This window comes from Hemiscyllium ocellatum, chromosome 2, assembly GCF_020745735.1.
Source record: "Hemiscyllium ocellatum isolate sHemOce1 chromosome 2, sHemOce1.pat.X.cur, whole genome shotgun sequence".
Taxonomy (NCBI): Eukaryota; Metazoa; Chordata; class Chondrichthyes; order Orectolobiformes; family Hemiscylliidae; genus Hemiscyllium; species Hemiscyllium ocellatum.
Genome location: NC_083402.1, coordinates 80,794,764 through 80,821,151, shown reverse-complemented (window position 1 = coordinate 80,821,151; position 26,388 = coordinate 80,794,764). Strand labels below are relative to the sequence as shown.

At 38.8% G+C, this 26,388-nt stretch overlaps 2 protein-coding genes across 3 annotated transcripts in view; one reads left to right on the top strand and one right to left on the bottom strand.

The window, feature by feature from the left end:
* Nucleotides 1–23,082, bottom strand: part of ostf1 (osteoclast stimulating factor 1) — an 84,146-nt gene extending 61,064 nt beyond the window's left edge. Inside the window, exons 1-2 of the mRNA XM_060845066.1 lie at nucleotides 22,945–23,082; nucleotides 3,611–3,657 (exon numbers count right to left, since the gene is read on the bottom strand). Coding sequence (XP_060701049.1) covers nucleotides 3,611–3,657; nucleotides 22,945–22,978 — 81 coding nt within the window. The 5' untranslated portion in view covers nucleotides 22,979–23,082. The remainder of the gene's footprint in view (nucleotides 1–3,610; nucleotides 3,658–22,944) is intronic.
* Nucleotides 23,083–23,230: 148 nt separating this feature from the next.
* Nucleotides 23,231–26,388, top strand: part of LOC132823793 (nicotinamide riboside kinase 1-like) — a 45,687-nt gene continuing 42,529 nt past the window's right edge. For both annotated transcript variants that reach the window (XR_009645592.1, XM_060837830.1), the window contains exon 1: nucleotides 23,231–23,309. The gene's annotated coding sequence lies outside the window, so the exon portion shown is untranslated. The remainder of the gene's footprint in view (nucleotides 23,310–26,388) is intronic.

Sequence of the window (26,388 nt, the reverse complement as noted above, 5' to 3'; positions counted from 1 at the left end):
TGGCCGTACAACACAGCTGGAAGGTGAAGTTAAAAAGAAGCATCTCCAAGAAACTCCAAGTGGAAAATACTATTGGGAAAGGAAACAAACAGAACTATACCCTTCGGAGCAATGAAACACTTTGACTGACTTCTCCTGGAAGCCATACAATGTCTACTTTAAAGGACTAAAAATGCAACAAAATTGAATTTTGGATCGTCAGTGAAAGACAGGGCTTACATTACTAACGGTAGGGCCTTGGACAGTGTTATAGACCAGAGACCAAGGGGTCCAGGTACATAGCTCACAGAGTTGCATCACAGGTAGACAGGGTAGTAAAAGTGTTTGGCATGCCTGCTTTCATTGCTTAGACCATTGAATACAAGACTTGGGATGTCATTTTGTGGTTGTACAGAACATTAGTAGACCACGTTGGGAGTGCTGTGTACAGTTCTGGTCACCCTGGTACAGGAAGGACATTATTAAATGGCATTGCGTGTAGAAAAGATACACGTGATATTACTGGGACTGAAGGGTTTGAGTTGTAAGGAAGGCTAGGACTTTTTTTTGCTAGTGTTTGAAGGGTGACCTTAAATCGAGCTTTATAAAATCACAAGGGGTGTAGATAGGATGAGTAGCCAAGGTTTTATTCCTAAGGAGAGGGGAGTTCAAAACTAAAGAGCATATGAGAAGAGAAAGATGCAAAAAAAGGGACCTGAGGGGCAACATTTTCAAACACAGGTGGTTTATATGTGGAACAAACTGCCGGAGGAAGTGGTAGATGCATGTATAGCTCAACATTTAAGACATTTGAGCAGGTACATGAATAGGAAAGGTTTCGGAGGGATATGGGCCAAATGTGGGCAAATGGGACTAGTTTAGTTTGGGAAATTTGGTTGGCATTGACAAGTTGCCCCAAAAGGGTCTGTTTTCATGCTGTATGACTATGAATTATGTTCAGTAGTTAAAAGAATAAGCTGTGACAAGGATTAGTGAGTATTAAAAGATTATTTTAAAATATAATTTTGACGTCACCTTTCAGGCTAGTAACAGGAAGTTTGAATTTCACTTTAACCATTACCAGTTTAATATTATTAAAAAGGAGATAGCTAATTTTCTTTTAACAGATAACAAAAACGAAGAGCTGAAAAACCCAACAGTGTCTGCAGACAGAAAAAGAGAGAAACAGTTAGTACTTCAAGTCCAACATCACACTTCAGAGCGGAAGTGAGATGAAAATATAATGTATTTCATGTCAAAGTGTGGAGAGGGGAGACAGTCAGATATATTAAGAAAGGTCTGGAATAGACTAGAGAGCAATGAAAACATGTTATGGAACAAAAGGTGTCGGGGCTGGAAATAATTGTAGAAAATAACAAAGCATGAGAACCAAATAAGAGTTACGGACAGCAGTGGTTTAAGAAGGCAGTTCACTACCACCACCTCATGGGATGGGGAATAAATGTTGGTCCAGCTAGTGACATCACATGACTTAATTAAAAAATGACAAACTAAAAGACTGCACTGTCTAAAAGCAAAAACATCAGAACATGATGCATTCTGCAGTCAAAAATAAACTGATCAAACTGAAGGACGCCAGTCATATGAGACTCAGTGTTAAAATGTTTCTCCCTTCATAAATGTTTCAATACCTGGAGTATTTTAAGGCAATTTGTGTTTTTATGCTAGATTTCTAGCATGCAATTTTTTTTTGCTTTTATGATAGCTCATATTTAGATTGGAGATATCAATATCAATCCATTTTTAAGTGATGGTTGCAACTGAGTATTCCTAATGTACTCAAGAGAACTGCAATACAAGATGGAACTTGAGTAGCAAGAACAACTTATTAAAGCATCAAGATCCAAACCATGATACTCTATTCTGAAAACAGTAGTTAAGAGTAAAGAAAATCAGAAAAATCCATTAAACCAAACTAACACATAGCTAAGGAAATAATAGAACATAAATTTCATTTTGAATTAAACTTGAAATGCTCAAGTGAGACTGTCAAGAACACAAACTTACATACATGCAATTTATGTATTAACTACATTTTAAGCATTTATTAAGTGTTTTGCAACTAATGTATTGGTTTAGAGATGCAAGTATTATTTAAGCAAAGAATACCTAAGTTGGACTTATTTCTTCTCCAGACTGGATGAGATGTTACTCAACTGCACTGTAAGCCCTTCATGAAATTTGGCCATGCATGCAGTGTAAAACTCAATTAGTTACTACATATAAAAAATACACAACAACCTTTGTCACAACTACTGTGCTGCTGGCAATCATGTGCTTTCAAGAACACAGTATATAATGCCTGAAACATTCACATTCAAGTTATTTTGGATCAGAATTCTCTGTCACAAATTAGCAACAAAATGGGCCATTTGGTACATGGAGCTTATTTCACCATTCAGTAACAGCATCGGATTATGGCTCTGATAACAGCTGACTCCCTTGTTAGTCAAGATTTGGAGGCACCAATGTTGGACTGGTGCGTACCAAGTTAAAAATCACAACACCAGGTTATCGTCCAACAGGTTTAGTCGAAAGCTCGGAATCACTAGCTTTCCAAGTGCTGCTCTAAATTAATCTGTTGGATTATAACCTGGTGTTGAGAGATTTTTAATCTTTTTCGCCAAGGATTTATCTGCCTGTCTTTTGTAATCACAATGCAACCTCCCCTGTTTTCTGGAGAATATCATTCCAAAGACTAGCAGCCTTCAAAACGTTAATCTCATTTTAAAAGGGAAATCCATTACTTTTAAGCTGTGTCACCTAGTTCTAATCACTCCCACAAGGGAAACTGACCATTCAGCATCATGTTTTGTTTGCTTTCCGAATTGCTTAGTGTTCTTGCATACTAACTGTTTTGTGGTGTGCGTGCGCAAGGACACCAGATCCTTTCAGTTCTGCAACTGCTGTAATTTCAAAAGCTATGCCCTTCAATAATTCTTGCTCAAGTGGAGCAGTCCACTTTTTCATACATTATACTTAATTTGCAAATTTTATGCCAACCCACTTAACTTCTGCTTATGTCCTCTTTGCAACTTACTTTTCTACATAAATTTGTATGACCAGGAAATTGAGCAGACATCGTCCCTTCATCCAACTCATTTATTCTGTTGTAAACAATTGAGGACAAACATTGGTCGCTGCAGTACACCACCTGTCATATCCTGCCAACCCAAAAATGACACATTTATGCCCACCCACAACTTATGACCCGACTATCCATAGATCAGTGTTGATATCTTGCCACTTATGCATGCTTATTTTGGATCACAACTTGGGATTCAGCACCTTGTCAAACATCTTGAGAATTAGAACAGTACATCCAATAATTCCCCTTTATCCATATTGCTTGTTAATTCCTCCAACAAACCAGTCACAGACAGTTTCACTTTTACAAAACCATGCTGACGCTTCCCGTCTCCATTGAGATTTTCAAAGTGCTCCACTATAATCTCCTCAGTAATAGATTGCAGCTTTTTCCCATCATGGGTGTTTAGGTGAATTAGCCTCTCATTTCCTGTTTATTGTCTCCCTTGTCTCCTGGTGATCCCTAGGAGGAATCACATGGCTATTTACCAACAGCAATATAGTTTTCAGTACAAGTACTTACTGTTCTGGGTTCAAATGCAAACAGAGCTCTGTAAACTCTCACCTGACCTGGAAAACAAAGACAAAACCGTGAACTCTTCAGTCTATTGTTAAAATGCATTGCATGCAAATGAAACCTTCAGCTTAAGCAGCTATCAACGTCCAACAATTTTTCTTAGATCTGATGTTGCACGGCTGCTTAGAAACTTAGAATTGTTCAGGCTTTACACTGAAAAAAAATCTCAGTTAATGACCAGTGATATTTTCTTGACCTTGGAATATTTTTCACACATTGGATTCATTGTAGAGAGCACTGTCAAAACCAGTTGCTATCACGGGCAATATCTCATTTAAACCTAACTACAAGTGGCAAACAAAGCTATTCAGACTGAAGAAGTGTGCACATAATGGTGGAGAGCAATCGTTGGACAAACAGCTTTGACTCAGTGTACTTCATGGGAAACGGGGGTGAATGTAAGCCTAAAGGCTTTTTAGCCTCAATGCGTTAAGCAGCGAGTAGACCAAAGATGTTTGCATTCCAATTTGGTACAGGAAAGGCAAGTATGCTTCAGTAGCTGACTACAACGAGAAAACAGGAAGTCATTTGGTTGTGCCAGAAAGGGGAGTGCTGGCTTCTGAGTTGTTTTTCTTCAAGTTATAACAATAGTAGCAGCATGAATGGTGCAGTCAGGTTCCCAAAGACCAACTCTCTTTATTTGTATTGCAACTGAGTGCAAGAATTAAGTGCGTTTCATTTAATGACCAATCAAATCACATCCAGAGCATAGCATGTTAGACTTGCCTAGTTGGTAACAATATAGAATAAATATATAATAAATCAAACTTTCACAATTGCATACTGAATGACATGAAATAGCATGGTAACATTTTGGTTTTTGTTGATAACCTGACTGAAGATAAATTGGGGTCATACTGGAAACAGTCAAAAGAAGTGTGACACTGGAAAAGCATAGCAGGTCAGGCAGCATCAGAAGAGCAGGAGAAGAATTGACATTTCGGGCATAGGGCAGGCAAATGGTACCTCTAAAATCAGACTTCAAGCAGTGGAACAAAGTTCTTCCACCTTAAAATAATTTGTTCATTAAACAGAATGGTGTGGATAATGAGAAATAGGAACATTCTGACCAACAGTTAAGCACAAGGCCAGGACTTGGCTCACAATTTGGATCTTCTAATCACAACCACAGAACTCCATACAATGCAGAATAATTGACAAAGTGCGCAGTTCTTTCTGTCAATGAGTCGCGAGTGAGGCATACAACCAAAGTACGCTACACAAAACAAAACACATATGCGCTCAATAAAAATCAAAAGCAAATCAGGAATCATTTTAGGCTTGAATTCAGCTGGATATTGTTCTCTCTCATTTAGCTGTGGGGTAGTTTTTATTGCTTTTCCATGTCTGTGTCCTAGTGCAACATACATTCTGGAAGTGACCTATTGTTTTACAATGAAAGCGTTCAGTTTCTAACATACCAGTCACCAGAAATGCCAGTGAAGTTCTTTTGCACCAGAGAGCTCAGAGTCTTGGCTCCATCCTAATTATTTGTGTAGATCATAAACTGCAGTCCAAACTGCATACAGAAGTAAATTCTCTTCAGCTTCTGACTCAAATGTTTAGATGCCATTTTAAACAAATGGCATTGTTTTCACCAGGATGTCCAATTTTGTATTCTGATGTGCTCATCTCTGAAATGAAATATTCCTAGTAATACCATTTAGTATGCCGCCATGGTTTTGTAATGTGTTCAGTAGATTTTTATTTGCACTGAATGACTCTGTTCAACTCCAACTATAAGTTTGCTGATGACACCAAAGTTGCTCAGATTTTAAACCATGATGTGACAGAATACAGGAAAGAGATAGAGGAGAGAAGAGAACTTTGTGGCATGGTGTAAAGACAATCTCTTCGAGGCCAGCAAAACAAACTAGCTGGTCACCAACTTCGGTAAATGGAGTTAAAGTCATTCATCTGTATCAAAGGTGGCAAGGTGGAGGGATTAGAGTGCTTCCAGTTCCCCAAAGTAAATACCACCAATTTGTTCTGAACACAACAGTCAAGAAACTATACCAACGCCTCTGCGTCCTCAGAAGACTATGGAAATTCAGGATTTGGAGATACTGGTGTTGGACTGGGGTGTACAAAGTTAGAAATCACAACACCAGGTTATAGTCCAACAAGTTAAATAGGAAGCGCACTAGCTTTCAGAGCACCGCTCCTTCATCAGGTGATTGTGGAGGACGCAATTCCAAGGCATAGAATTTATAGCAAAAATTTACAGTGTGATGTAACTGAAATTATACATTGAAAAATACCTTGATTGTCTGTTGTCTTTCATCTGTTCGAATACCATGATAGTTTCACTTCTTTCATTTGTAAATCACAAGACCTTTTTTAAAAAGTTGCATTCTCAAGTTAGCTGTAACAATGGGCGATAGCTAGACAATATGTTGAAGGTGTTAGCCCCATGTGTTCTGTCAATGCCATGATGTTTAGATTGTTATCTCCTGTTTTAGATTAGAAAGCTAGTGTGCTTCCAATTAAGCCTGTTGGACTATTACGTGGTGTTGTGTGTTTTTTAACATGGAAATTCAGCACAGTTGTGAACGCAGCTCAGTCCATCAAGCATACCAACCTCCCATCCACTGACTCTGTCTATACTTCCTGCTGCCTTAGAAAAGGAGCCAACATAAACAAAGACCACCCCCACCAATTTATAACCTCTTCCATCAGGCATAAGAAACAAAAAAGTTTGAAAAAATGTGCCAGATTGCAGAACAGCTTCTTCCCCAGTATCAGACTTATGAATGAACCTCATTTATTATAGTTCATCTTTCTCTGCACCTCCCTCTCAGCTGTAAGGCTATATTTCACATTCTGCTCTGTAACCTTGATGTACTTGTTATGACACACAGTAATCCCTCTAATTTAAACCAGACTCAGAAGCTCACCTCACACCGTAATCTTAAAATTTCAAGAGACAAAGAATTCTCCCAATCTCACTAAATAAAAATTAACAATTGCATTCTTTAAATCCAAAGCAATAATTAAAAACAACTTATTTACAACACATTTCTCTTAAGCCTTTTTTTTTAAAACCTCCCACTCAACAATACTGGTCTGATATAAAAAAAATCAAGTTTAAAAAAAAAGCCAGCCAGTTGTAGATTTTCCTTTTTTCCCCCCCTTCAGTCTTCTGCTGCACAACGTTTCTTCTTATGGACAGGTACCTTACAGAAAGCTATTCAGCTAGCAGTCTGTACTTGTGGGTGCTCTTTGCTGTTCTCCCCCTTACTGTTCAAAATGTCCAGTCTTATACCCCACTACATTGGATCATTTCACTGGTTCAATGTCATTCCAAACAGTAAAATTCAAATTTGATTGGATTTGGGTCTCTAGGGCATAATTTCAACTGATTGGCCAAGTTTGAATGTTTTTGCATACTGGCAACACAGCAGTTCTTTGTCAAACAAATGGTTACTTTAAATTGTTCATACACTCTGCTTTCAATCAGCCCTGGTCAGCTTCCTCTCTGTCTTAAAGGTACAGTACACATGTACACCTTCACAACATTATGTACAGTATGATTTGCCTGGATTAGCCCAGAACGGACTTTTCGATGTATCTCAGTACATGTCACAATAAAAAATCCAATCAAAAGACAGCACTCTTATCAATTGTGACCAAACTGGAGCATGTCCATGATGTGTGGCTGAAACGAATGGCTCCTGCTAGCTTCTTGGTTTTTCTGAAGGATTCCACTTTTTCATGGCTTTCGCAAAAGATCCCCCAACTTGCACTGCTGTAAGGAATTTTAAGCAAACCATTTCCATTGAATCAGAACAGCTCACATTAACGCAACCAACACTAATCCACTTTTAATTAATGAGTCCATGATTTCAGGCAGGGACAAGTTTCTGACAAAGCCCTGTTCCTTCTGTTTCTTTTCTAGCTGTACCTTGTGGTATCTACATACTGTGGTAGTCATGCCTGATCGGAGTTGCAACTTTTTTTAATAATGCATTATCCATTTAGCCCAGCTTGCTGTGCTTCATTCTGACTATTTCACTTCAGTCAGAACCACCAGCTGAACTGTCACTCCAGACAGCTCTTAGCACCACCTTGTGATGCAGCCTGTGCCATTGATCAGAACTGCAAACTTCATCTATTCTCTTTTTGCGTTTCTTACCAATTCTGAAAGGCTTCCTGTCTTAATTTGAAGCATTCTGCAACATTGATTGTGGCCCCAAGATTTTATTTTGCTAAGGTTCATTAAATCCTCAGATCTGTACACATTATCTCAACAGTACTGCTCAGTTTTGGATAAGTAGGTAGATAAGTCTTCAAATCACCACTGCAGATCAGCATGCTGCACAGCAAAGCTAAAGCAAATCTTCAGCTTGCCACCACTGCTCACCATGTTGTTTGCTGCCAAGAATGCATTCTGGTATGTATCCAGGACCCACAGTCTTGTGCTGAAGTAACCAGCTACCTTCCTAGTAGAAGAATCACTAGTCATAAACATATGGTATTGCATAACTGCAACTATTCACATGTTACAAAAATATGGAATACTTTTATTCATTTATGGGATCAATGTGTCAATGGCTAGGCCAATATTTATCACCTATCCCTAATTGCTCAAATGGCAGTTAAGGGTCAACCACATTGTTCAGAATATAGAGTCACACATAGGCTGGACCAGGTAAGAATGGTAGCTACCTTCCCTAAAGGACATTCGTGAACCAGATGTGTTTTGTTTTGACAATCTACAATGGATTGAAGGTTATCAGACTCTCAATCCAGATATTCACTAAATTCAAATGTCATTCAGATTGGAATCTGGGTCCCCAGAACATGAGCTGGGTCTTTGGATGACCAACCAACAGACCTTGGCCCAAAAAGCATACATTAAAAAGACTATTCAGCTGACTTGATCTTAGGTCAGACTCTGTCAATATCAGTGTTTGATAGTACAGAACTTTCTGAAAAGATGACTCAAAAGATATTCATCATAGCAAATCTGGAGGAAAAACGATGTCAAGGAAAAAGAACACTAAGACAGCAGTGTACCAATTGCTTGGCAAGTGAACAGATAGAGGTGTTGTCATGGAGAACGCATTAGTTAAATGTTGGTTGATAATGACACTCTGTCACTCAAATCAATATTAGCCCTTCCAAACCCACTGTTTCCACAGGCTTTTATAGTGTGATGGTAATGTTCCTACCTCTAGGCCAGGAGGTCTAGGTACATGACCTACCTGCTCCAGAGACATAACATATGAGCAGGTGAAGTATAAATATCTGCAACAGTGCTTTGACAAATACCATTGTTCTCATTGATTGTAATTATATGCCAGAAATTAGTTGAAAATTTTCCCCTGATTTAGTGACCACAACATCCATCTCCACCCACTGTCCGCAGCCAAAGAAAATAGCATTTCCACTGTAGTTAATCTGAAACAGCCAAGTTGGAGTAGTACTTAGCATACATAAGCAGCCTTCTACTCAATGAAATACATGCCAGTTGCCCAGTTTAAAGTTCATGTAGATCAAGGAATTGAACAGAACTCACCTGGTAGGCGAGTAGGTACAAAATAAAATACAAACCACCACAGCTGATGAGATCAGTCTACATAACAGAAAAGCAACATGGGAACATACAAATTAGAATCAGGGACAGGAACAGGCCATTTTCAAATCCACCAACTCCTCGTTTCATGCTTTTGCAATTGCCCACATTTAATCTTAAAATACATCTCTTCTCTCACTCAAACGGATCATAAAATTCAATCATTATGATCACAGCTACAAATGGATCCTTCACTCAGAGGTCATTGATTAATCCTATTGCATTGCACAAAATTAGATCTAATCCCAACAACAAACATTCTATGAATTCCTCTTCAAGACTTCTTTTACCTATCCAGCTTTTCCAACACATATCTAGATTGAAAGTCTATATGCCAACCTAAAATGTTTACTGCAGCATTGTTTTGTCAGGCTCCCAGTATACTCCATCTTATGTGGTTAGTGTGAAGTTGATATTTTGTTAAAGCAACAGAAATATCTTGTTAAAACACAACTGAAGTCAGTGTGATCAAGTTTTAACAACATGGAAAGAGTGCCTTTTGCCCAGCTGTGTCCACACTAAACACCTATCTTTCATGCTATTCCCAACACTTGGTGCATAGCCTTGCATGCTAGGGTAGACTGCACTTTCTAAGGATATATTGGGGTTTGGAGTGCAGATTCCCCAGGGTTACTATTTTTAGGAGTATATGGACTATGAAAAAAGTGAACCATGAAACTGTTTGGACATTACTGGGTTGAAGATAAATTCTGATGCAATTTCTTGGAAACAAAATGTTTAAAGTTTCATGAAAAATATGGATTATTTGTTATTTACTAGAAAAGCAAGTAATTTGGGAAAACAAGTCCAATAAATCTTAGAGAAATGAGGTGGATTTTATGACTCTTCAATGCTGGACAAAATAGGAAAAATCCTAGATTCTATGCTGTATGTTGCAACAGACCGAAGTTGCAGTTTCCTTTCACAGACAGAGATACAGAAGCTTGCAGGCAACAGCAGATCTGTCTCTCTTGTTTCATGCTAACCAAGTAAAACCAACTGGAAGAGTGCTCAGTGAAGTATGCGTGAAACATAGTCTAAAGATCTTTCATCATTCTGAGAAAGTCAACAATTTGATTCCATTGACAGGAAATCAAGGTACTGTAAAAAGCAAAACCATTCTATCTTCTAAATTAATAAAAAGTACTTGAGTTCCTTTTTTGGCTTTTTGTTAAAACCTATATCTCTGCAGAACTGACTTGTCTGTGTATAAAAGATATAGTTTAATTCTTAAGCATGATATAGTTTTTAACCATTTCTCTTACTTGGCTGAAAAATAAATGTTGCTTATAATAAATGAATTATTCTGGAATGCATTAGAGAAGCCTATGTTGCTTATATTTTGGATAGTACAAAAGACAAGCAAATTAACAATTTTGACAATTCAAATTGTTACACTTGTGTTATGGCTTTTGGAATATGGGACTTAATTAACCATGGAAAAGTCTTTAGAATTTTCTATTCACATTGGGGTCTAACTCAACCCTCAAGATCTTAACTTCCCTCCAAAAGTGGGGATTAACCGAGATAGTGAATACAAGGGAGAACTCATGGTATATTTGGTCACCATTTTGATGCTTGCCACACAAGATATGCCTTCCCAGAGAAAATCCTAAACACAAAGCATTTTCAAAACAAAACCTGCTTAATCCCTTACACCAGGTTATAACTCATCAAGTTGCAAGCTAAACATCATTGTCAGGCAAAAAAATGGAAGCTGACTACAAATCCGAGTACAGCATGGTGTGGCTGGAACGGAGAGACAATTGATAAGGCCAACAAATGCAAAGCGTGATTTTGGAAGCAGAGGAAAGAGCCATCTTAAATACAAAGAAAAAAAATCACAGGGAAAAAACCTCAGGTCTGGCAGCATATGAGAAAAAAAGTTAAAGCTCTTCAGAACTCAATTTTGTACAGAAAACAGAATACAGAGGAACCTCAGTTATCTGAAGGACACGGATGGGGAATATTTGGTTCGGTTAATCGAATGCCAGCTAATATAGTTTAGCAAAGTATCAGAACCTGGCCATCTTGTTTGGACAATCCAAAATTTGCATAATCAAATGCCGGGTAATTGAGGTTCCTCTGTAGTTTACAGAATCTAACTACAGAAAGGATTTCACTTTTAAGACAAATAATCACATTTACACTCTGGATTATTGTATAAAAATACAAAAAAACAAATGAAGTGATGGTCATACCATCCCTAGACTAAAGTGAATTTCACTGCAAAAGTGAACTAAAATTTTATGAATGCATAATAATTTTTCATGCCTTGCTGGGAGTGTAACAACTTGAATTTGTTAATACAGACAGACATTTTCATTCACGGATTTTCATGCTGCAAATATCTCGTTTATGTTACTATTAAGTAACGCTTAATTCTGGGAAGATTTCATGAAGCTAAGGTAATTAAAGTAATGAACTTTTGAATGATTGCCACCAAAATTAGTTGCCAGTGTGTTTAACAGAGTCAGAATAAGACATGCAGTACAAAAATTTATCTAGAAAGATTCTAAAATAATTGATAACTAGTTTGAGTATACCCATAGCTTACCATTTCCAAATTAAGACAGATCTTACAGAGGCTCTCAAGTTTCAATTTATATGGCTGCTTGCTAGAAGAGCTTTTCAGTTTCAATTTGCACTTTGGCTTGCAGCTCTTATAAGTTAGCCATAGCAAGTGACTGATTGTTAGACAGAACCGCACCATAAACAGAGTCAAACAAGAATTTCAGACAATGTGGAAAATGGGTCAGGTTTATTCTCTGCTTTATCGAGAACACAAACTAGACAATTGCTCAGACTGAAGCTTGCTTGGGGAATCTACAGAAGGCTTCATAATATCATTCACAAAATAAAGTAACTTGGAAAAGTACAGTAATCAGAGCAAGGACGGAGACCTACATTATCAAGAAGGGTAAATAAAAGCTTCACTTCTAAAAATAGCTGAAACTAGAGAATTAACCAGAGAACTGCAGTATACTTTTGAGCAGTCTCTACAGAGGTAGAACACAAACAATTAACATACCTCAAGGAAATTATTTTTGGTGGCCAGTGAAGGATGGCCATGAGAAAGAGGTGTACAAGCAAACAGATGTAGGAGGCAATACCGACTATATAGCATATTTAATTATAAACCGTAATGTTAAGAAACTTGTTTTAACAAACAAACTGATAGTATAGTTCTATTGAAGAAATATGAAAACAAGGAATTCCCATATGTTTGAACTGTTAACTGTCTTTGACGACTGGTTTACAATTCCAATTTCCTTCGATATTCTCCAGGACCAATTCCCAACAATCAAGGAACTTCATCACGATAGCACTCAGTCAAATGAAACCTAGCAAAAATGCACAACTAAGTTCATAAATGAAAACTTAAATAATGGAGGAACGTTGAGTTTCAAAAAGGAAAAAAGTATGGTTAGGTTTAGGAAGCTAAAATTAGACAGGACATGTGAGGAAGATAATGAAAGCAGCAAAGACCTCAAGGAGGGAAATAGGAGAGCATGAAAGGACCATGAAATCACCCTAGCAACTAGGGTTAAGAAAATCCCCAAACTACATATACACACACGAAAAACAAAGGATAATTAGGGAGAAGACCACTGAAGGATAAAGGAAGGAAATTGTGCTTGGAGGCAGAGGATGTGGGCAAGATATAAATGGGTTCTGTGTGTCAGTATCCGCCCAGGAGAAAGATGGGGGGAAAACAGTGAGATTAATGTGGAGCATGCAAGTTTCAGAGAATTTTCTGATCAAGAAAGAAGGGGTATTAGGTCTTTTGAAAAGCATTAAGATGCATAAGTCCCAAGGTCTGATGATCATCGTGATGGCAAGAGGCAATTCTGAGGCCTTGACCAAGATCTTATATCATCTCTCACCACTGGAGGGGTTCCAGAGGACTGGCAAGTAGCTAATGTTAGCCTTTTCAAGGAAGGATTAGGGATAATCCAGGAAACTAATCGCTAGTTGGGAAGATATTGGAGAAAATTCTTAGGGATAGGATTTACACATATTTGGTAAAGTATGACCTAGTTAGGGACAGTCGTCATAGCTTTGTGCAGGGCAGGTCACATCTTATTAACTTGCTTAGATCGAGGTTCCTCTGTATATAGCAGGGTTGCATTTGTCAGAAAGATGTCATGGTGCAACTTTATAGGACTTTGGTTAGGCCACACTCGAGTATTGTGTTCAATTCTGGTTGCCACATTACAGGAAGAATGCGAAGGCTTTGGAGACAGTGCAGAAGAGATTGACCAGGCTGCTGTCGAGATTAGAGGGTATGAACTATCAAGGTGAGGCTAGAAAAACTCAGGTTGTTTTCTCTGGAGCAGTGGATGCTAAATAGTCTAAAATTATGAGATGCATTGACAGAGTTGACTGCCAGAATCTCTCTCCTCTTTTCCTCCCCCTTCCCTAGGAGTTGAAATGTCTAATACGAGGGGACATTTAGGGTTGAGGGGGGTTGTGGGAGTTTCAAAGGAGATGTGACGTGCAAGTGTTTCTTTGTACACAGTGGTACAAGTCTGGAGCACATTGCCAGGGGTAGTGATGGTGGTTGTGGGACAGAATATAACAGGGGCTTTTAAGGGACTTTTAGATATGCACATGAATATGCAAGGAATGAAGAGACATAGACCAAGGTCAGGCAGAAAGCATTAGTTTAATTTGGAGTCATGTTCGTACAATATCATGGGCCAAAGGGCCCATTCCTGTGCTGTACAGTTCTACGTCACTAATAATCACATAGAACAATGATAACAAAACGGTTGGGAATGAGTGTGATAAAGAGAAAATCACAACTAAAACCAGTTCATGTCAAGAGAAAGTAAAATTTATTTTTGTGCAAATATGAAAATAAATTTTCTTCAAATTTAGAAATAACAAACATCAACTTCCACTGCAAAAAAGGTTATGATATAATTTATCTCAAAAAAACTTGAAATCCTCGCAAGGTTTGCAATTCAGGTTGAGGTTTAGAGTGTAGGTTTGATATCCAGATGTTTCATTACCTGGCTAGGTAACATCATCAGTGGCGACCTCCAAGTGAAATAAAGCTGTTGTCTCCTGCTTTCTATTTATATCTTTCTCCTGGATGGGGTTCCTGGGGTTTGTGGTGATGTCATTTCCTGTTTGTTTTCTGAGAGGTTGACAAACGGCATCTAGATCTATGTGCTTGTTTATGGCGTTGTGGTTGGAGTCCAGGCCTCTAGGAATTCTCTGGCATGTCTTTGCTTAGCCTGTCCAGGATAGATGTGTTATCCCAGTCGAAATGGTGTTTTTTTTCATCCGTGTGTAGGGCTATGAGGGAGAGGGGGTCGTGTCTTTTTGTGGCTAGCTGGTGTTCATTGGCAATGGTAGTGCACAGAAGAGAGGAGTCTGTTAAATACACTACTCGAGGGTTGAAGAAATTTGCAGTCACAGTACAGCAATGCCATAAAAAGTGTGATAGAAGATGACCAAGATCTTTACTGTGTTATTGCTCAGGTGAAGGTAATGGATCATGTCTGGGGTCCACTTCAGGATATTGTAGAATCCACTGAGATTGCTACAAAATGAGATACTCACTTATTAAGTTGCTTAAAATCTGCTGAAGGCAACATTTGCAGATGCAAGTCAGCATACACAAACTTCCCTCAACCGTGAAAGGGAACCACAGAGGAAATCACTTGCAAAATGGTCTCAAATCTATGAGCTCCATGTTGTGACAAAACTATCCCATTCATGATTCCTGGCTGTTTTATCAGCAAAAGGAGAAATGGATACCACAGGATCTTGCCATCATAGCAACTTGGCACTCTCATTCAATTATGACACCTCTCCAAAAGGAGATAAGATTCTTTTCTTACCATGAGAGGACTTCCCGATTTCAGTAGATGCCTAAACAAATTCACTTTTAAAAAAGAAAAAGCCTGCTTACCACTTTTCAAACTTTTGCATCCATACAAATGTAGTTTTCCTGTAAACCTTGCCTCATCTTAAAACCACTGAATCACTATTAGTATGAGAATCAATACTCATGCACAAAAATGAATACAGGTGAGACAGCTAGCAAAAGCTAATTGTGCTGGCAGCAAAGATCCATTTTGTGTTAGTGACAACATTGGAACAGAAGTCAATTTTGCTTTATCTGCCACAACAATTGTTTTTCCTCACCCATGAGGAAATTGGAATCAATTTGAAATAACAAAAGGAGACCTAACATTGTGCTGAGTGGACTTATCAAGTGCAAAACTGCCAATCTCAGGACAGGTCAGTGTCAGATTTCAGGTCTTGCCAGATTTTTGATCTGGCATTTCAGGCTGTCTTGACAGAGCGTGTTGAGGGCATGCTTTTCCTTATTTGAAATCTGCAAAAGGCAATTTTGAAAACAATGACAATGCTGAGACACAAGCCAGCACATTCTTTGGAGCTACTTCAGCTCCAGTGTTCCTTAGGCTCATACAGGAGTGAGACCAGCTCAAAGACACTTCCTAGTCAGTTTGACTAAAGACATCACTGTGGAAGTAAAGTCGAGTGATGATGGTAAATTAAACAGGAAAAAAGGAGATTGCTTTTCAATGTAACCAGATTTGATACATTGTACCTATACAAGAACATTTATTGATTAATACTGTGCCATTTAAACCTTTGGCATATTTCATAAGGTTAAAATGTTAAAAATTGACAAACATTGAGGGCAATAAGATCAGTCACATCCAACACAACTTAGTTACCACATCCATACAGTAAAGCCAATCCAGAGCTGAGTGGATACCAATAAACATGCACCAATGTTTGGAGAACATCCACTTATGGAGTTGGAAATTATCATTTCAAATGAACATTTTTGCACGCGAGCAACATAAAAGTTACTCAAAAGGCCCAAACGAATTTGAGTTTCACATGTTTTGTCTGGATCCTCCTTGCTTCATGTATAGGCTAGAATAATTTTAAAATGTTCTTCCAGAACTACACCATCTGTTCTGAGCAAATAAATGTCTTAAAATATTTCTAAGAAGCATAAAATTTCCCAAGGACAAGGGCAGATGAGATCTTCCAAATTTTAAACACCATTACTAGGCAGCAACCCATACTGTCAAAGTGTTATGGATTGGGGTCAACTGTACAACACATCCCACAACCGAATTCAGTGATTGAACCAGTGTAGTCTGCATTTCATACATACTTCCAGGAAACCAGAAGGAATAAACATCATACACACGTTACATTAGCATTAGTGAGATAGAGGCCTGTGCCATGTTCAAGTATCCTAGATCATCTCTCCTACCAGTCTGGTACATGGATCAATATTCAGATACATTAACCATTAGCTGATTCAGTTCAGCAATAACATAATCAACTAAGTATCACCTTCACAACCTGAGACTTTTCCCTCTTTGAGCCTGACTCACTTGGTAAAACCCCAACCTGAATCACATTGATAAAAGCAATGCAGAAGAGCTTATACTGCTACCGTAACAACACGGATGAAATAAAAATGGTTTCCTTCAGCACAAATATTAAACCATTATTCATTTCACTATTTCTACAATTTGTCATTATTCCACCAATTGGTTTATTCTCATTTCAATAGCAATATCAACAGCATGGAATTTCTGAATGGTCCAATCCAAAGATTTCATTTTGGATGATCTGAAGTTAATGGAGACTTGACTATGCTAACAAAAACATGCATGAAGGTTTCAGATAAGCTAATGTGTAGTGGGGTAGTTGGCTACCATTAGAATGGAAATTGATGGTCTTAGTGATGAGAGGATCAGTTGGAAGCTTATGTTGGGATGAAATATGACAAACTTGTTTGACAAACATTTGACTGAACCTCAGTGGTGTGGGGTTAAGAAATGAAATTGATCAAGGAACAGAAGATATCAGCTTTGGCCCTCTCAATATCTTGTTAAGAATGTTTTTACTCTCCAGGACTGGATATCAGACAAAGTAAGGACAGTGGAAAGATCAAATAATGGAAGATATGTTATAGCAGGATTTCAGAATTGTTACTGCATTCTAAGATGATATTGTAAAGGTATAAATTAATTTCTTGCATTTAGAGTAAGAGAAATACAGAATGGAAACAGACTCGTCCATGCGACTAGACATTTGAACCTAATAAGAGTCCCGTCAGCCAGCTTTTGGTCCATATCCCTCTAAACCCTTCCTCCATTCAGGGATTGATACAGATGCCTTTTAAATGTTCTAATTGCACCAGTCTCCACCACTTCCTCTAGCAGCTCATTCCATACATGTACCACCCTGTGAGAAAAACTTGCCCCTTACATCCCTTTTAAAGTCTTTCTCCACCACCTGAAACCAACGCCCTCTAGCTCTGGACTCCCCGACCCAGGGGGATTTATCCTATCCATGCCCCTCATGATTTTATAAACTTCTATAAAAGGTCACTGCTCAGCTTCTGATGATTCAGGGAAAAACAGCCCCAGCCTATTCAGCCTCTCCCTACAGCTCAAATCCTCCAACCCTGACAACATCCTTGTCAATCTTTTATGAAGGTTTTCAAGTTTCACAACATCCTTCCTACAGCAGAGAGACCAGGATTGCACACAATATTTGAAAAGTGGCCTAACCAATGTCCTGCACAGCCTCAATATGCCCTCCCAACTCCTACACTCAATGGAATGACCCAAAAAAGGCAAGCATACTGAACACCTCCTTCACTATCCCATCTACCAAGCAACTAAACCTATTAAACTGTCTTTGTTCAGCAACAGACTCCCGGACCTTACCATCAAGGTAGATGAGTCCTGCCCAGATTTGCCTTTCCAATAGCATCTCACATTTATCTAAATTGAACTCCATGTGTCATTCCTAATAACAGGGAGTCCAGAAGGAGAGGCTAAAGTCTCAGGATATGGTGATGTATCTTCACTTAGTGCTGAGTTTGTGGAATTCACCAACAAAACAGTAGAGGCCAAAACATAGTACAATTGAGGATGGATTGGATATAGCACTGGATGCTGAAGGTATCAAAGGATTGTGGGGAAAAGCAGAAACAGGCTGTTGAGCTCATGAGCAGCCATGATTATGATGATAAATGGCAGGGCAGACAAAGATCCAACACTACATATGCATACAAAATTGGAAATCCATTTGTTTTCCAGTCCATTTGTACATGTGCAGGACCTAACATCCAGTCTCAGCATGTGGTATGATCGAGTATTGTATTCTTGGGATGAGAAAGAACTGCACATGCAAACTGAAAAGGCGCACATTATTGAATTACAACTGAACTGACCTGCCTGGACACGTTCCTACGTTAGCATGGATTTTAAGGGTGATTACTTATGAACTCTCTTAGTTAAGCCACTGTTCCGGAGTCTTAGAACAGAGTCTAAGGAGGAATGGATAAATTGCAGCATGCAGTCTCTAGTAAGACTGTAACCAAAGCAAATGTAAGTAAATGCTGACATTGATGAACAATCAATTCAGCTGAAAAAAGTGGGTGTCATGGAATTGTTCATCTCTTTGAAGTGTGCCTTGATACTGAACAAGTTGGGAACCATTGGTTTAATCAGATATTGTAGTAAATAGCTAAATTAGTTGTTCACCATAGCTGTTCAAATCTCCTTCCCTTGAGTTAGAGAGGAGACCTATACCAGGGCAATGATCAGAGCAAAAGAGGATATTGGTTTTAACATGAATTCAGGTGCCTAAATGGAAGCGAGGTCACACAACGCAAACTATTAGATTAGCAGTCCATCCAACTCCTTAAACATACACTCCTTTCACTAGGAACGCTTCAGGGAACACCTCTGGGACGCCCGGACCAACCAACCCAACCACCCTGTGGCTCAACACTAACTCCCCCTCCCACTCCACCAAGGAATGCAGGTCCTTGGACTCCTCCATCGCCAGAACATACCACGACGGTTGGAGGAAGAGCACCTCATCTTCTGTCTGGGAACCCTCCAACACAAGGGACGAACTCATTTCTCCAGTTTCCTCATTTCCTCTCCCCCCACCTTGTCTCAGTCGATTCCCTCGAACTCCGCACCGCCCTCCTAACCTGCAATCTTCTTCCTGACCTCTCCGCCCCCACCCCACTCCGGTCTATCACCCTCACCTTGACCTCCTTCCACCTATCACATCTCCATCGCCCCTCCCCCAAGTCCCTTCTCCCTTAGCTTGCTGGACACACTTTCCTCATTCCTGATGAAGGGCTTATGCCCGAAACGTCGAGTTTCCTGTTCCTTGGATGCTGCCTGACCTGCTGCGCTTTAACCAACAACACATTTTCAGCTCTGATCGCCAGCATCTGCAGACCTCACTTTTTACACTAGTAAAGTATTGCAAATCCTTAAGCATCCATACCAAGATCCTATTCTCAAAAATCCAATCAGTTAAGCTTTACAATGCTTAGGCAGGTTGTATAACAATTGAATTAATATCCTGGGTCTCTTGAATGGCAACTTTCATTACCTTCATGTACTTACTGGTACCGTTTTGCAGTTTGCCATTCTTAAACTAGCGACAAATGCTGCACATCACTCCAAACGCAAATTTGCTCCTTGAACCCTTAGTCCCCTTTAGTTCTGTGTCCAGTTTGTAATGTTGAGCTTCCAACATATATAAACAAACAGTCACTAGGACCACTAATTCATCTCTACATCACCCACTTACCCCAATGTCTCAGCTCATCTGGTACTAAACTCTCATTCATAGCTTTGTTGTTACTTCTACACAGGATTATTCCAATACATTCCCCCCAATTGGCTCAGCTCATGCTGACCAAGCTTTTGGTCATCTGACCTAATCTTGCAGCACATTACATTTTACAACCCTCCTGTGATGCGCCTTAGACATTTTATTAAATTAGTTCTATTCATGTAAAGCTATACTTCATCGTATGCAAAGTTAATTATTTTACACTTGCAAGTTTAAAAAGCCACACATCTGTTATCAAAAGCATTATTTCCATCCCTGATCATTGCTGATGTACATGTTTCTGTGCCATTGATCTAACAAGTAACATGAATAGCACAAGGTCAAATACTTGGTTGTTTTGACAGTTTGACAACCATCCACTAGCCTTTCACCCAAGTAATACTTAAGAATTCATAGCTATTGAAAAACAGACATTTCCTTAGTTCCAGTATCTAAAAGACTTTTTAATTAATAGTTACAATGAAAATCCCTGGTCCTCAAAGAAAACAGCCTTCTTTTCAGAAGAGGAAAGTCACTTTGGATGTGTTCTTCTCGAAAACAGAGCTTTCATATTTTGTCCAAAGACACATCAACTTGAAGCTCTGCATCATTGACTCTCCCTGGCAGGAATAACAGCTTAGATGTAGTCCATAATGTCTCGCTCAGAACAGATCAACTTATTGAAACATGAATATTGAAGGTGTATATTGTCTAGGTGGCCAGCTGCTAATTAAGTTACGAAGCAGATCACCTTCTCCACAAGGATCACCACAGCGAAACACTCTCCCACATGCTTTATTTCAGACAGAACATTTCTTATCTTCCCATTCCACTACCATCCAATCGATATTGTCCATTAAAAAAAATGGATGGTAAATGTTCTCTCTGGCTTCCTTCAATTCTAAGATTCCAAGTTATCTGCACTCATGCAATTCTGTTTGGTACTTTTGTTTGAAATTGTTCCATCACTGGCGGCCATATCTTCAATTAATCCAGCCCCGTGTGTTAGAATTTCTTCCTCCCATCTGTCACCTTTCCTTTCTGCTTCAAAACTCTTTGGGCAAGCTGTTGGTCAACTGTCCTTGCATTAGCTTCTGTGACGCAGTTTCAGAGTCTGTTCAATAAACAATCCTATTAAGTGTCTCAGGATGTTTCACTAAAGTAAAGGCAATATCCAAATACAGGCTTTGGTTGTATGTTAGGAATGAATTGCCATTACTATGAGCAAACAGAGGGACTGGCACTAGATTGTGGATTTAAAAGAAATATCGATGGTCAACTCTATTTTTAGTTCTCTCAAGTAAAGCTAATGAGAAAGTTAATGAACTGCGTATATTACTATTCAGAGTGAATCTGGTAATTTACACTGCACTTCCAAATATCTTTAAACTTGTCAGATGCCACTTAATTGCATAGTCAAAGAGTGCAGGAGCCCATTGCCGCTGACTTCATCCCTTCAAAAATGGTTAAAAGAATATATTTCAAGACAAATGTTTGTTTTAATAGTGAATATTTGAAGAAATTCACATAGGTAACTTTAGAATGATGTCATTCATTGTTAGAATGAATCTTAGACAAAACAGGCAACAGAAGTTAAATGCTATTACTCTCAAGCTATGCCGGTTGGAGGGACAGTGATGAGATATAATTAAACAATAGTTCTATCTGGTAGTAAAAACATGATGATATAAGCCATGTATAGTAAAATGAGGAGAATCCATTTCAGGGGCAAAGTATGCTGAATCTATTAGTTTTGATACTACAATAGAAAACCATAAATTGCATTCTGTTCATTAATTTTATACAATAAACCTGTTTATTCAACTAAAAGGGCATCAATGACTCATTGGACAGCTTATCAGCATGCTCCATCAGAAGAACTGAATTTGGGCTCACATAAAATGCAAGGTATCTAATGAATAGAGGTCATACTACTACATCTCAGGGTCACGCTTTTGCTCAAGCCTCACTCCTGATGAAAGGCCTATGCCCAAAATGTTGACCATCCTGCACCTCAGATGTTGCCTGACCAGGTGTGCTTTTCCAGTACCACACTCTTCAACTCTGACCTCCAACATCTGCAGTCCGCACTCTCTCCTCAGTTTTGTTTGTCAGGATATTAAATAAAGGCATGCATTTGATCAGCCTGATGGAGAGGCTCCAGGTATATTGAACAGCTAATACAGGCCTAAAGCAACTGAACTGTTTATATTTCAAGCATTGGTTTGGGTAGTAAAATTCTGCTATTATCAAATTGTTAAATTTCCTGTTGGCACTAGTCAACAATCAGACCAATTGCATCTCCCAAGTAAATAAACCCCTTTTGGTTGTTGCACAAGCTTCTTCACAGCATGATTAAATAACATAAAATTTAGTTTAATTAACGCTTTAAGTCATAGTTGGAAAAAAAACCTCAATTATGATTGTTAGTGGTAACCCACAAATGCGAGTTGTGCATGCACAAAGAATGACAAACAGGCGTTTGGAAAAATATGCTGCAGAACCATTTAACCACCAGAGCTTGGAAGATGGCTGTTTTATATTAACACGAGGTCACAACTTGACACCACAAATAAACACAACCTGGAAGATATTAAATATTTACAGTATTCATTTTAGCCAGAGCGGAGCTGCGAAATTGTCAATCACAAGGGCGGCTGCTCCTACACCCCACCCATTGAGCGGAGCTGCTTTCAAACCAAGAGGTGGGGAAGCAAGGATAGGAAACTTACCCGCACTCAAACGAAAACCTTGACATTTATGGCGCAGCAAAGTACCAAAATATTGTCTAACTGGAGAACGATTAAACGAAGCAAGAATCAATCAAGCAACGGAGAATTGTAACTGAAAAACCACGAGTGATGGAGAATGGATTGGCCTGCGTTGAAAATTCGAGTCAGAGATATAATAATGACAGCTATAATGAAGTGTACTCCGGGGAGATGTGGCATCAACTTCTCTATGGGAGGGAAAAAAGACCCAAGTCAATCAATTTGACATTCAAGTTCTTTAAACCTGTAGGAAAACGACGCCTTACCTGGCTTGGCCGGTTTAGGCGGCGGTTTCGACATTATTGCGGCAATTAATGTGTAAGTTTTTCGACTGAAACAAAGTCTAAGGTCACTCCTACCATAAGATCTCCTCAAACACTACACCGGATTGAGGAAGTCTCAAACACGGGGTGGAACCAGGAAGTAAGGGCATAGGCGCCCCGCCCATTACGCCGAGCGGAATGACGTCACGAGCGGAATCCCCACCCTTGCAACGTGCTGTTAACGTGACGAGACGCGTCCCGCCTTTCACGTCGTGTAATATGATGTCACCAAACGCATCCCACGTTCCCCGTCGTGCGTAGGGTGTGAGTTGACGTCACCGGCGCTATGGGAGATTTAGATGAAAGAGGTAAATGGTTGGCCGCTGAAGAAAAGTCAATGACCTGAAAAAATAACGGATTTTTATTTTGTTTTGAACCTTTCCGTGATCTGCTGAGTATTCCCATGTTTGTATTATAGAGTTTGGGTTGGGGAGCTGGGGGTATTAGAGCTCCTGCTGTCGAGGCCGATCACCAGTTGCCTGGAGAGGAGTCACCTTTCCCACAGTGAATTGTTCTCGAACTTACACTGATCCCATAAAACACAGAGTATGAGGAGAAGAGCAATGTAGTCTATTAACTGAAAGACGTGAAAGTAACTCGTTGTTTAGCTTCAAGGATGTGGTTCTGACGCTCTGGGTGATAGAAGGAGCGAGTTGAAATGCAGGCGTTGTATTTCGTGGAAGTTAGCGTGGGCAGTAAGGATGGGTTTACAGCGTGAACCAGGCCAACAGACAGTGAAAGAGCTCTTCACAGTACTGGAGGAGAATGGACCGTGTGTTCAGTGGCATCTTAGCATATTGATTAACTATGGCAACGGCTGACCTAATCAATGTGGAATACCAGTGGAGTGGAGTGGAGTTCAAAACAAGAACTCGAGGTTTCTGAGATGGGGACGTGGTGAGGGCAGAAGTGTACGTAATGAGACAAACAAGGTTGGGAGCCCTGACACTAGCTTTGCAGAAAAAAATCCTCAATGGAGGAAAAAAATAAAGCTCTATCTGAAGCACTAGTAGCAGTTACTGAACAGGTATGCCAGCAAAAGAATGGAACAATCCACATTGGAATCAATTTATGAGGAAGTATATTCAATTTACCTTGGTAAGTAGGTGGGTTTTTAGTAAGCTACAGCTATATCCCACAATTTGATATGTTAGAATGGTTGTCGTGGATATACTCTTGTTCCCCACGCAAGAGTGCTGACCACGAGTGAGCCACAATCTGGTGTTAATTGTGAATAATTTATACCACTTAATGTTTAAGTAAATCTATTCAAAAGCCCCAGAAGCCTGAATTCAATCTTAAATTTGATTTTCACCTTATTAATAATATATCTCTAATCTGAAAGAAGTTCATCAACATGCATCACAAAATTACTTGAATACTTTGATACCACTAAAACATTTGAATTGAAGAAAGCCAACTTTCATTAAACCAGTCCTCATGAAATGTGTTTTTTTTTACATAACTTTAAAGCAGCTCTTTTGTTGAAGGAGTGTTAGTCTTATCCCAGTTAATCATACCAGGTGATGACAGAAGGAGGATGTCACAGCTACAAGAGAAATAAAGCATTTGTGAAGCTTGATTAGCTCTGCAGTCAAAGAAGGCAAAATGTTCATTTTGATGTATTTGATAAGTACAATGATGAGGCATGCTACTGTCAAAGATATTTCAAGGCTAAATAAAATATCAAAATGATTAAATTTTGAGAAATGCACACTTAGATTTTCATCCTTGGGTGATACAAGAACATTAAATTATTTTTGAGACATATCTCATGCTAATTTTCTTCATTATTCATATACAACTGGTTTTCCATATTTTTGGTGATAGAAAATTGGAAGTTTTGCTCTTGGCAAGCTAAGAAAACATTAAGGGATGTTAAAAGACTTTGAAAACAGGATGTCAGGTGGGAGGGAGGTTATATCATGAACGGGAAGTAGGTCATATATAGAAAGGCCTTTCAATCCCTCTTTTCTTTCTTAGGGTTAATTTATTTCTCATAGCTAGTTCAAAATAATGATAAAATGAACTTTAAAATACACAGACGTTGGCACCTCCAGCAGATTCTGCTGTTACACACAACCGCGATTTTGGTGCTCAGCCATTTCTTCCATCTTTGAGCTGCATCAATTTACCGGGTATAAAGCATTCCCAAACATTTTCCAGTCTAATGACCAATGAATGAAGTGAGCAGTGAGAAAATGCTTACAGTTGACTCTGACTGGCTCAGCAGTTTATTAATTGGTTATTTAATAATGATGGGCAAGCTTCTAATTTACATGCCCTCTGTAATAAAGGAGACTTGTGTGCTGATGTCAGATTTGCTAATCTAATTTGTAGTTACTTATGCATACAAGTTGATGGGTTGTTGAATTAGGAGCTATACATTTATAATGTCTCACTTCATGAATTAATTTAAAACTGAGTGAGATTGAATTCTGATCTCCTTCAAGTGACTGTTCAGACGTTTAACTCTGTTGTGATGTTGAAGGTGAGTGGTCCTCTGTTCTCTCTGCTTTTTGTACAATACATCTGGTCAAAGTGAATAAATTAGCAAACAAAATCAAAGAATTGCAGATATTGGGGATCTGAAACAATAGTAGAAAGTGCTGGAGAAATTCCCAGATCTGTGGAGAAGGGCACAAAGTCAACATTTCAAGTCAACATGACTCTTCTTTGCAACTGAGGATTAAAATTCATATTTTGGCATTTTGTTGCTTGGAGATAAGGAACACTGATTCTGCATGATGCTCAATGGCTCAACTGTTACAGCATTGTTCAGAATAAGGTTCACGGTAAAGAAAGGAGAGTGGTATTCAGAATCTTTTCTCGCAGTTGAGTATAAAGGGATGACAATGGGAAAGCAGTCAAAGATAAATAAATTTAAACAATTCCTGAAGAAGTTATGTAAGATCTTCCCCTAAACAATTTAATGTAATTTTAAGTGTTTATGATTTTAACGGGAGTAGAGATTAAATCTTAAAATGTTAAGAAATACTTGCATTTAAACAGTGCCCTTTACACCCTCTGGATACCCCAAAGATCTTTTAGCCAGTGCAGTACGTTTTGAAGTATTGCTCACAAAGGAGCAGGAACAGAGCAGAGATATGAAAATAATAGCAAAAGCAAATTACACATCGCAGATATTAAAACACGATGTAAATGCTACAAAAGCAGTAGAACCTGAGATTTTTATGAAATAAAAACCAAAAAGAATTGTGAATGTTGTAAATCAGAAACAAAAACAGAAGTTGCTAGAAAAGCTCAGCAGGTCTACCAGTATCAGTGAAGAGAAATTAAAGTTAACTTTTTGGATCCGGTTCTGAGGAAAGGTCACAGACACTACTCGACTGGCTGAGCTTTTCCAGCAACTTCCGTTTTTGTTTC